The sequence below is a fragment of the Garra rufa genome, chromosome 12 (genome assembly GCF_049309525.1).
Source record: "Garra rufa chromosome 12, GarRuf1.0, whole genome shotgun sequence".
Classification (NCBI taxonomy): domain Eukaryota; kingdom Metazoa; phylum Chordata; class Actinopteri; order Cypriniformes; family Cyprinidae; genus Garra; species Garra rufa.
The window spans coordinates 634410-646259 of record NC_133372.1 but is presented as its reverse complement, the minus strand read 5'-3'; the positions used below and the strand labels follow the sequence as shown (position 1 = coordinate 646259).

The 11850-nt window shown below is 34.2% G+C and overlaps 1 protein-coding gene across 1 annotated transcript; it reads left to right on the top strand.

Annotated features, from left to right (window-relative positions):
* The first annotated feature begins 815 nt into the window (after positions 1–815).
* fam83fb (family with sequence similarity 83 member Fb) lies at positions 816–11226 on the top strand. The gene is made up of 4 exons (XM_073852179.1): positions 816–1309; positions 6062–6226; positions 7913–8034; positions 8110–11226. The coding sequence occupies exons 1-4, from the start codon at positions 845–847 to the stop codon at positions 8744–8746; spliced, it is 1389 nt and encodes a 462-aa protein (XP_073708280.1). The 5' UTR covers positions 816–844; the 3' UTR covers positions 8747–11226.
* The last annotated feature ends 624 nt before the right edge of the window (positions 11227–11850 follow it).

Here is an 11850-nt window from a genome sequence, read left to right as displayed (position 1 = left end):
ACTTATGGACTTTAACTCTTCATTTTCAATTACTGGATTAACTATTCCTTCAATATCCTGTTTTAAGGATGTTTGTCATCAAGCCAATACATTTCAGCTCAATTCAGCAAATTGCAGCTCAGAATATTATGATGTCTGTCTATAATCAAAAGATATCTGAGCAACAGGAAATGCAGAAGGAAATAAACAAAAACCACATCAGAGTTCAGAGTTCTGGCTGCGAGTCTGGTCTGATCTGAACCAGGAAGAAAACAGGTGAAAGTGAAACAAGCAGTAGAGGTGAATGACACTGATCCACTCCAGTATCAAAAGCCTTAACTGTAACTTTCTGTATGTAAGAACTCACATATTTAATACTCAATTTCTATTTTGTAAATATGTTATTACAGCTTCAACTGTCTATACGACTAGCAGTTGGTGGTGGAAATGGTTTGACCATGGCATGAACTAACAAATATGTTATATTTAGAGACATGAATGGGAAATTGTATTATATATCAAAACATTGGATCAAAACATTTCATCAAAGTTGTCCTGAAACCATAACAATGCCCCTTCTTGTTGTTTTAGGACAACTTTAACTTTTGACCCACTTCAAAAGTTGACTACTGTATAATATGCACATGAGGACATTCTAACTATGTCCAAATAGTTGCTTCTAGGATTAAGTTCAACCCTCCTCTTGAAGTCATTCATGCTGAAACGAAGTTCCCCTTCCACCGCATTTCGTGTGAACTCCACCCACCCGCGTATCAACACCTGCCCGCGGGCTCACGGCGAGCTCAGGTGAGCGCAGGTAAGGCATTTCGAGCTCGTGCAGGCGAGCGGTAGGTCGCGGCGCGTCATGGCGGAGTCGCAGCTCATGTGTATGGAGGACGGGCTCATCCCCGCAGCGGTGCCCGAATCCAGGCCGCAGTTCTACTACAGCGAGCAGCAGCGGGTGGCGCTCGAACGGCTGCTCACCGAAGGAGACGGAGCCTTCAAGACCCTCCTGAAGGACGAGAATAGCAAAGACTTCCTGTCGGCGCGGGAAATCAAGGCCATCACCAGCACCTTCGTCAAATACCAGAGCGAGGAAAACGACGGAGGGGCGTCAGCGAGTAACGCCAAACGTGAAGACTCGGAGTCGCTGCGCTCCACGTACTGGCCGCAGATGTCGGACACTGATGTTCCGCCGCTGGACATCGGATGGCCCTCTTCGGGGCTCTTTAAAGGGGTCACCCGAGTGTCGGTCTTCACACACCCGCCCAAAGAGAACGGCCCGCACATTAAAGAGGTGGTCCGAAAACTAATACAGGAGTCCAGCAAGGTAAGCGCTCATCAAGTATTAAATGAAGGCATATTTTGTGAGATTACTTTAGTTAGCAAAAAAATAAGTACCACGGTTTTATTGTAGGCTACTCTGTAAAAAGTGTCAACCTGCAATATTTACATTAAAGGCCTGTTTCTACCTGAACCCAAATAAGCTTTGTTTGTAGCCTATAATGTATTTTGGTTGATTCTTGGGAAAAAAATGTTTTACCTATAACAAGTTCATTGAAATGTTGCCATTTTTCAGTGTATGAGTCTGACCAATCACTATAACTAGTAGGCTACTGTGATTTATAAGGGGATTTCTCCTCCTCCTCCTCTTCATCATCATCAAGTTCAGTTTCATTTTCTCTTGTCTCTAGTCACTGTCATATTATGCCACTCCTTACATGTCAGATAAAGGCACATAAAGATGAGCCTCAACAGCTAAATTAACTGGTTTATAATAGTACACTTAAGAAAATATTTGGGAAACTGTCAACTGTGGCTTACAGGACTCTACCATCAAAAAAAAATCAATAGGTAGCAACACTTAAAGTTAGTTATTACTAAAATTGAAGTTTAGGTTTGGTTAAAGTTGTAGTTTTTTTTACCTAAACTAAACTTTTTTTATATTGTTATTTTTATATATTTAATACGTTAATTTTACTGACATTCACTAATTTCATTAATATTACTGATGTTAACCCTAAAACACAAAGCATTGAAGTGCAAAATTTAGGAAAAACAGCTGTGATTTGTTTACAGTACATGGCTCAAAGATGGAAAAGCATAAAAACAATAAGTGTAATACTGCTTTAAATTGTTGTTTTTGCTAAAAACATTTTCTGTTTAATTTATTAGCATTTTTGTTTTTGTTTTTCTGAGCAAAAAAAAATATTTACAACAAAAATCAATTTATGACATTAAAAGACAAATTACTTTCACCCCAAATACTAATTAGTTGTACATTTTTTAAATTTGCCATTAGGTTTTGCCTTTTTGTCAGTAATATTTTCTTTTTACTAATTTTAAACACAATAAAAGTATATGGAAATATATATAAAATATGTACAAGTCAGAATAAGCATGTTAATTGAATTTTTACATACATATTGTTACAATGACAATGTAACATTATTTCAACCAAATTTTGACATTTTTTCTCTAAAAACATATTTGAAAGGTTAAAAGTACAATTCTTTCATTAAAGGCCTGTTTCTACCTTAATCCAAACAATTAGGTTTGTTTGTGGCCTATAATGTATTTAGGATAAGTTTTGAATTTATTTATTTTTGTACTTAAAACAAGTTCATTAAAATGTTGCCATGTTTCAGTGTATGACCGATCACTAACTAGTAGGCTACCTGCTGGTAACTATGGTTACTGTGATAAATATTTATAAGGGGATTCCTCCTCTTCATCATCATCAAGTTCAGTTTTATTTTCTCTTGTCTCTAGTCACTGTCATATTATGCCACTCCTTACATGTCAGATAAAGGCACATAAAAATGTGCCTCGACATCTAAATTAACTGGTTTATAATAGTACACTTAAAAAAATTAACTGCAAAACTGTCAGCTATGGCTGCCAGAACTCTACCATCAAAAAAACAATAGGTAGCAACATTTTATGCTTTTAAGATTGAACTTAAATTTACATTAAAATGTATTTTATATTAACTGTTACAGTTAAAGTCTTTACTAAAATTAAAGTTTAGTTTAGTGCTTGTTATTTTTATATATATTAATACATTCACTAATTTCACTAATTTTACTGATGTTAACCCTAAAACACACTGAAGTGCAAAATTCAAAATACAGGAAAGACAGCTGTGATTTGTTTACAGTATATGGGTCAAAGATGGAAAAGCATAAAAAGAACAAGTGTAATACTGCTTTAAATTGTTGCTGTTTTTTCTAAAAAAAAAAAAAATTGTTTAATTTAATTGTGTTTATGTTTTTCTAAAAAAAGAGATTATTTTTCCCTGATTTACAGAAGACACTAAAATGCCATTCAGTGTAGCAATCTTGTCAGGCATGTTTACAACAAAAATAAATTTATGACATATTAAAAGATTTATTACTTTCACCCCAAATACTAATTAGTTGTACATTTATTAAAATTTGCCACTAGGTTTTGCCTTTACTCATTTTAAACACAATAAAATGAAATATGCTCCCTTATCTTTTATATATTTTAATATGCGCAAGTCAGAATAAGCATGTTGTTTTTATTTTTACATAAATATTGTTACGCTGAATGACAATGTAACATTATTTCAACCAAATTTTGACATTTTATTCTCTAAAAAACTTTAAAGGTAGACACTTAACTTACATTTAAAATCACATTTGTACATCTCTTTTAATGTGGACATCTTAACGTCTTTGACCCACATAATACACTGATAAGCACCTACACACGTAATCAGAAGTAGCTTATCCACAAGCTGAGGTGACAATAGAAAGCGTAACATCATAAAAAAAAAAAATTTTTAAAGTTATTTCAGTCTTTCTCATCTGCTGCAATGCTGGATGCTTCAAGATCTTGTTCAGACTTGATCAGACGGTCTGTTTCTTCAGCCTGCTGTTATTGAGGAATGGTTGTAAATGATCTGGAATCACTGACTCACTGAACGGACTCGACATGTCGCAGGAAATTACACAGCTTTCTGTTTTCTGGAAGTCTGTTTAATTATGCGCTGAGCTGATCAGTGTGAAAGTGAATATCGTCTTATAAATCACCTTCATTGTCTTTATGCAAATCTTATTCCTTGTTTTCATCTTATGGGAAAATCACTCTCAGCACAGCAGGCCGGTCTCACCAGATTCCAGAGCGAGTTTCTGCTTAAAACAGCAGCAGAAGGACAGAGATCACACTTCTCTCTTATCAGACTTTACAAATAAACAATAATCTACTAGGAATATCTAATAGGAAGATAAATGCAGTTATGTATTCCTGCTGGATTCATCAAGGCTTTACAAACAAACTAGACAAAGATGTCAGATGGAAGATCAGAAAACAGAGTGTGTTCAGAAAAGAGAAAGTGAAAGCTGTGCAAATGTCTATGGGTGTGAATCAGCAGTAATTGCATTTACTGTTGGACGAGTTTTGGTCTGAAGTGTTCCTGTAATCCTGATCAACACTCGTCTCTTCTGAAACCTCTGATTGTGCAGAATGGACATGAATTACATCATGTTATTACAGGATTACTTTACTTCTAGAGCAACAATGTACAGATAATTTACTCACCCCCTTCTCATCCAAGATATTTACAGTATGTCTTTCTTTCTTCAGTCATAAAGAAGAGTTTTTTGAAGAAAACATTTCAGGAGTGTTCTCCATATAGTGGACTTCTATAGTGTCTGTGAGTTTGAACTTCCAAAATGCAGTTTAAATGCAGCTTCAAAGGGATCTAAACAATCCCAGCCGAGGATGAAGGGTCTTATCTAGCAAAACAATTTGTTATTTTCTAAAAAAAAAATACAATTTATGTACTTTAAAACCCCAAATCCTCGTCTCGTCTAGCTCTGCGATGCGCATTCGTACTCTGGTTCAGGACAGTTAGGGTATGTCGAAAAACTCCTATATCTTCTCTTCAAAATCATACATCGCTCTTTTAACTTTTTTTGTAAAGGGTGTTTGATCTTCTTTGCACGTTCACTTTGTAAACACTGGGTCGGTACTTCAGCAGCGATGTAGGACGATTTTGAAGTTGGAGGAGAAAATGAGATGAGTTTTTCAACATACCCTAACTGTCTTGAATGCAGAGTTAGACAAGATGAGCGTTTGAGGTTAAAAAGTCTATCAAATTGAATTTTTTTAGAAGATAACAAATCGGTTCACTAGATAAGACCCTTCTTCCTCAGCTGGGATCGTTTAGAGTCCTTTGAAGCTGCATTTAAACTATTTTTTGGAAGTTCAAACTCAGGGCACCATAGAAGTCCACTATATGGAGAGAAATCCTGAAATGTTTTCCTCATAAAACATGTCTTTACGACTGAAGAAAGAAAGACATGAACATCTTGGATGATGAGGGGGTGAGTCATCTCTCTGTACATTTTTTTTTTTCTGGAAGTGAACTAATCCTTTAAAGTCATATGATGCTTCCTGTGAGGAACACACCCAAAACTAAGTCACTAATCACTGAAGATCTCACATTTTATTTGCATTTAGATTACAAAATATACATCAAGATTATTGTGCATTATGTCCAGTGATCTACAAGAATGATTTATGAGAAGATCTCAAAGAACAGAAACACAAACAGCACTGAGATGCTTTAGAAAAAACACACACACTTTCTGTCCTGTACACTCTTAAAAATAAAGGTGTTTCACGATGCCATAGAAGAATCCTTTTTGTCTAAATGGTTGCATAAAGAATCTTTAACATCTGAAAAAAAGGTTCTTTGTGCTGAAAGATTATAAAAAGAAAGAGATGGTTCTTTAAAGAACCTTTGACTGAATGGTTCTTTGTGCCAAAAATGCTTCTTCTATGGCTCTTCTATAAGAACTTTTAAAGCTCTTATTTTTAAGTGTGTATAGATGCTTTCCCTCTTGAAACAGGAAGCTAGAACAGTAAATGCTGAATCATTTAAAACAGCCAGCAGGCTTTAGTTTCATCACATGAATCACGATTCAGTCCAAGGCAGATGATCAATATTCTTGGCTCGTTTTCCCAAAAGAGAAGGTATAACATGAGTACTTAAGAGAGCTTAACTGCTGCTGATGAGAATGAATGAACCGTCTGTCTGTGTTTTGTAAAGGTTGTGGCTATCGTGATGGACCTGCTGACCGATCTGCAGATTCTGCAGGACCTGTTTGAGGCGTCGAAGCGAGGCGTCCCCGTCTACATTGTGCTGGACCTGCAAGGAGCGCCGCACTTTCTGGACATGTGCAACCGACTGAAGGTTGGAGCTAAAGAGCTGCAGGTACATAACTAAAACCAGAAAAACATTTGAATTCTTGAAATAAAATAACTATTAACAATAAAAGAAAAACACTTGAACTAGAAAATAACTACAAAAATACTTAAATATATATACACTACTGCTCATCAGTACAACTTTTAATGTTTTGTAAAGAAGTCTCTTCTGCTCATCAAGGCTGGATTTTGTTTGATTAAAAATACAGTTAAAAAACAGTAATATTGCAAAATGTTATTACAATCTAAATTTTTTTTTTTTTTTTAATATACTTTAAAATATAATTTATTCCTGTGATGCAAAGCAGAATTTTTATTAGCTGTTGCTCCAGTCTTCAGTAATCATTCTAATATATTGATTTACTACTTGAATTATCAGTGTTGGTTTTTTTGGACCTGGATTTTCTTTTTTTTTTTTTCTTTTTTTTCAGGATTATTTAATGAATAACAAGTTCAAAAGAACAGCATTTTTCAAAATATAAATATTTTCTATGCCATCACTTTTTATAATTTAACACATCCTTGGTGAATAAAAGTATTAATTTCATTCAAAAAAAAAAAAAAGAAAGAATAAAAAATTGACTGATCCCAAACTTTTGAACAGTAGTGTATAAAACCTTCCTATTTTAAATAAATGTTGTTCTTTGTAACATTTTATTGATCAAAGAATCCTGAAGAAAGTATCACAATTTCCAAACAATATTAAGCAGCACAACTGTTTCTAGCATTGATAATAAATCAGCATATTAGAATCACGTGACTCTGAAGACTGGAGTAATGATTCTGAAAATGTAACTTCATATACAGGTATAAATTAAATTTGAATGTATATTAATATAGAAAAACATTGTTTTACATCGTAATGATATTTCACAAGATTACAATTTTTTTCTGTATTTTTGATCAAATGAACACAGCCTTGATGAGAGAAAGACACTTCTTTAAAAAACATTAAAAATCCCAAACTTTTGAGCGGTGGTGTACTTATTTTAAAAAAAAATACATAGACATAATTAAAAATGACAAAATTATTAAAACTAAATATATTTTGGCCAAAAAGGTAAGAAAGAGATGGTTCTTTGCAGAACCAAAAATTGTTCTTCTATGGCATCGCTGTGAAGAACCTTTTAAAGCACCTTTATTTTTAAGAGTGTAGTCTGATATACTTTTTTGCCATATGTGACCCTGGACCACAAAACCAGTCTTAAGTCGCTGGGGTATATTTGTAGCAATAGCCAAAAATACATTGCATGGGTCAAAATTTTTGATTTTTCTTTTATGCCAAAAATCATTAAGAAATTAAGTAAAGTTCATGTTCCATGAAGATTTTTTGTAAAATTCCTACTGTAAACATATCAAAATGTAATTTTTGATTTGTAATATGCATTGTTAAGAACCTAATTTGGACAACTTTAAAGGTGATTTTCTCAGTCTTTTTGATTTTTTTGCATCCTCAGATTTCTGATTTCAAATAGTTGTATCTCAGTCAAATATTGTCCTATCCTAACAAACCATACATCAATAGAAAGCTTATTTATTGAGCTTTCATATGATGTATAAATCTCAGTTTTGTCAAATTTAACCTTATGACTGGTTTTGTGGTCCAGGGTCACATATGGGTCTAGTCAAAACCCAGCCACTAAGATGTTAGTATTAATTTCAGCTCATGTTTAATGGTTCGTGTTTCCGTCAGAATGTCCGGACTCGGACCGTAAAGGGAGTCGGGTTTGATCTGTCCATGGGGAGAATCCCTGGAAACGTCCAAAGCAAGTACATGCTGATCGATGGAGATAAAGTCATGTTTGGGACGTACAGGTGAGCGAAGGTTAGCCGTTTACAGTCTGACAAAACCTTCTTTATATCTGACATGGATTGTTGTGTCTCCTGCAGTTTCTCCTGGAGCTGTTCTCGAATGGACAGAAACATGATCACGGTGATGTCTGGGCAGGTGGTGGATTGCTACGATAACGATTTCCGAGAACTTTACGCCATCTCTGACAAACTGGACCTCTTTAAGGAGTTTCACCTCAATAAGCCCCAAACGGGAACCGTGTCGCGGGCCGCGGTGCCCAAACGCCCCTTACCCGCCACTTCTCGCTTCCAGGTGAATCTCGGAGACGCGTCGCGTGGAGATCTGAAAGTGCCGGCACACAAATACCACAACCCCAAATACCTGTTAGCGCTCGGACAGATCCCGGGACGTACGGAGCCGATGCAGGACTTCCTCGATAAAATGGTGCCGCCCGATCCGAGTCAACAGGACCTGGAGAATCCCTTGGAAGAGCTGGAGAACACTCCTCCTGTTCCCTCTCAGACTGGAAAGAAAGAGTCCAAGAAACTCAAACTGACTTTTAGCACAAAGCGAAAAAAGAAGGAGACGAAGGACACGACGAGCGACGAGGTTATTGAAGAAAACACGGCAAACCCTTCAGACGACACGTCTAAAAACACGCTCCCCACAAACGGGTCGCAGGACACCCTCAAGAAGAAGAAGAGAAGCTTCATGAGCTTTTTTAAAAAGAGCTAAATAACATTTGTTTTAATCAGAGTGCTTTAAATGAGCCACTGTTTTTACCTCCTGAAGACTGTGAACCCTTATGTGCAGTCAGGTTCACAAAACACATGATTCTTGATGTGTTCCTGACTGTGTTTGTGACATGATTGGTGTGAAATCTCAAAAGCTTCTCAGCTCAGTGTTTATATGTTTGACAATTATAGTAAAACCTGAAAAGACTTTCAAATGCACTGCAAAGAAGGCTTGTCTTAGTATTTTTGTCTTGTTTCTAATGAAAATATCTAGAGATGCATTTACTACTTAAGCAAAATGACGTAAGGTATTTAGTCTTGTTTCCATGGGAGGAAAAGTAAATTAAGTGAGTTTTTCTTAAAACAAGTCAAATTATTTGCCAGTGGGGTAAGTAGAATACTCTTGTTCTAAGAATATTTTACTTGTTTTAAGCAAAATTTACTCCATTTAGTTTTTTCCCCCTGGAGAAAAGACTAAATATCTTGTGTCATTTTGTTTATCTAGTAAATGCATCTCAATTTAAGAATTTTTAGATATTTTGACTAGAATAAAGACAAAAATATGAAGTAAGACAAGACTTTTTTTGCAGTGTGATGTACGACGCTTGATAAAGAAACCAAGTACCAAGCAACTCCGTTACATTAAAGGGAATGTTTAGGGGTAAAATTGTGTTTCTTAAATCCATCATTCGTTCAAAAAAAGATGGAAAAGGGGAAAATGGTGCATAAAGAGACTTTTAAAAATGTGTTTTTTTTTGTACACTTGGGGAAACCAGCATTTGAGCAGCTGTGAAAGTACAGATCTAATTTCTTGGCATCATGTTGAAAGGGTGTTTATTTAGATCAGGTGACTTTGGTCATGCATTCTTTATTTAGTTCACAAACAGCGTTTAAACACATCATGGCCACCTGTTGTGGAGAACACTCACCCTCAGATCAATGTTGATGTATTTTATATATTTTTCTAATGTTTGTAGGGGACTTGTTTAAATGATGTTTGTTGATATTTTATTAATTTACATTTTACATTTTTCATAACCTGCCTGTAAATGTTTGTATCTCAGGGTATACGAGGCCCTCTTAGGGGTATAAATCAAGATATTTTCTACATAGAGATTCTGCGGTCTATAGACTTTAGACTTTGTAGCCTATTTTATTTCAATTTTTTAAATTCTTAAATGATAATTTATTGTCAACAATATATGGTTTTTCTCGCTTGTGTGTGGGATTGATTTTTAATGTTTAAAAAAAAGTTTCTTTTGCTCATCTTCATTTGATCAAAAATACAGAATGCAATATTGTGAAATAATATTATGATGTAAAACAAAGTTTTTCTATATTAATATACATTACAATTTAATTTATATCTGTAATTAAAGTTACATTTTCAGAATCATTAGTCCAGTTTTCAGTGTCACATGATCCTTCAGAAATCATTCTAATATGCTGATTTATTATTAGTGCTGGAAAGAGTTGTGCTGCTTTTTTTTTTTTTGGAACTTGATACTTGATACGTGATACTTTTTAATCAGGATTCTTTAATCAATAAAAAGTTAAAAAGAACAACATTTATTTAAAATAGTAATGTTTTCTAACAATATACACTACTGTTCAAAAGTTTGAGGTCAGTACATTTTTATTCTTTTTTTATTTGAAAGATTTTTTTTACTTTTATTTAGCAAGGATGTATTAAATTAATAAACAGTGATAGCATAGATTTAAGGTTGTTAGAAAAGATTTATATTTTGAATAAATGCTGTTCTTTTTAACTTATTCATCAAAGAATCCTGAGAAAATAATGACAGGTTCCCAAAAAATATTTGGCAGCACAACTGTTTCCAACATTGATCATTCTAGTAATAAATCAGCATATTAGAATGATTTATGAAGGATCATGTGATGATCATCTGATGAAAATTCAGCTTTGCATAATAAAAATAAATCATATTTTAAAGTATATTAAAATAACAAACATTATTTCATGTTGTAATAACATTTTGCAATATTCCTGTTTTTCTCTGTATTTTTGATAAAATAAATGCAGCCTTGATGAGCATCTTTAAAAAAATAAAACATTACAAGCCTTACTGATCCCAAACTTTTGAGAAACTTTTTCTATCTATAATATAGGATACTCAACAGAAAACACATGCAAACTTGTGTATAAAATGTATATCTGGATATGTTTTAATGGAATATTTTTTCTAAAAATTTTAGTTTTTACATTAAAGAGGTCATGACATGATTCATGATTTTTTAATTATTATTATTTTAATATGTTCCTTGAGGTTGAATGTTAATAAAGTTTTTTGCACAAAAAATAAATAAATAAAATAAAATTATTTTCAACCCTCATTCTGACCATCTTTCTAAAACGATCTGTTTTAGGGTGAGGTCCTTTAATGACATTGTATAGGAAACAGTATCAATGCTGCCTCACTATTGCATGTGTTTTAAAAACACGATCAAAATAAAGCGGTCCTTTCCAAACAAAGCATTATGAAATCATTTACTTACAGTTTGTGATGCAGCTGCAGTCAGATCTAGTTCTGTTTCCTCTTTCAACAAATGTTTCTTTGTGAACTCTCCATAACACTCTGCCTCATTTACAAAAGAAAATCCTCCAAACAATCCTCAGACACGATCCAGGATGCCATTAAAAATAAACTATCCCTTTGTTCCTTACACTAGGATTCTTCTCATATCAGATAGTCAGAGAAGATCAGAGAGATACATTCATAAATAATGTTGCAAACACATTCTAGGAACATATTTTTGATAAAGTCCGCATAAACCGGAAGTTGCTGCTGACTTTATTTTATTAATTGTTCACTTTAAGACTAACAATGTGCACTAACAAAATAAATATTGTAAATTTTGATTTCAGCCGGACTTTAATTCTGCACATCAAAGCAGCTTTACAGGATCTTCATTATATTATACACTTCTAAAATGTCAAATGTAATTTTATTTTAGGTTTTGGTTAAGTCTGTATCGCGCGCTCTTCAAACCCCGCCCACTAAAGACACATCACCCAATCCGTTGTCAGATGAGCCGAATGTGCAAAATGATTGACAGGTAAAGAAACTATAAAAAACGTAAGTT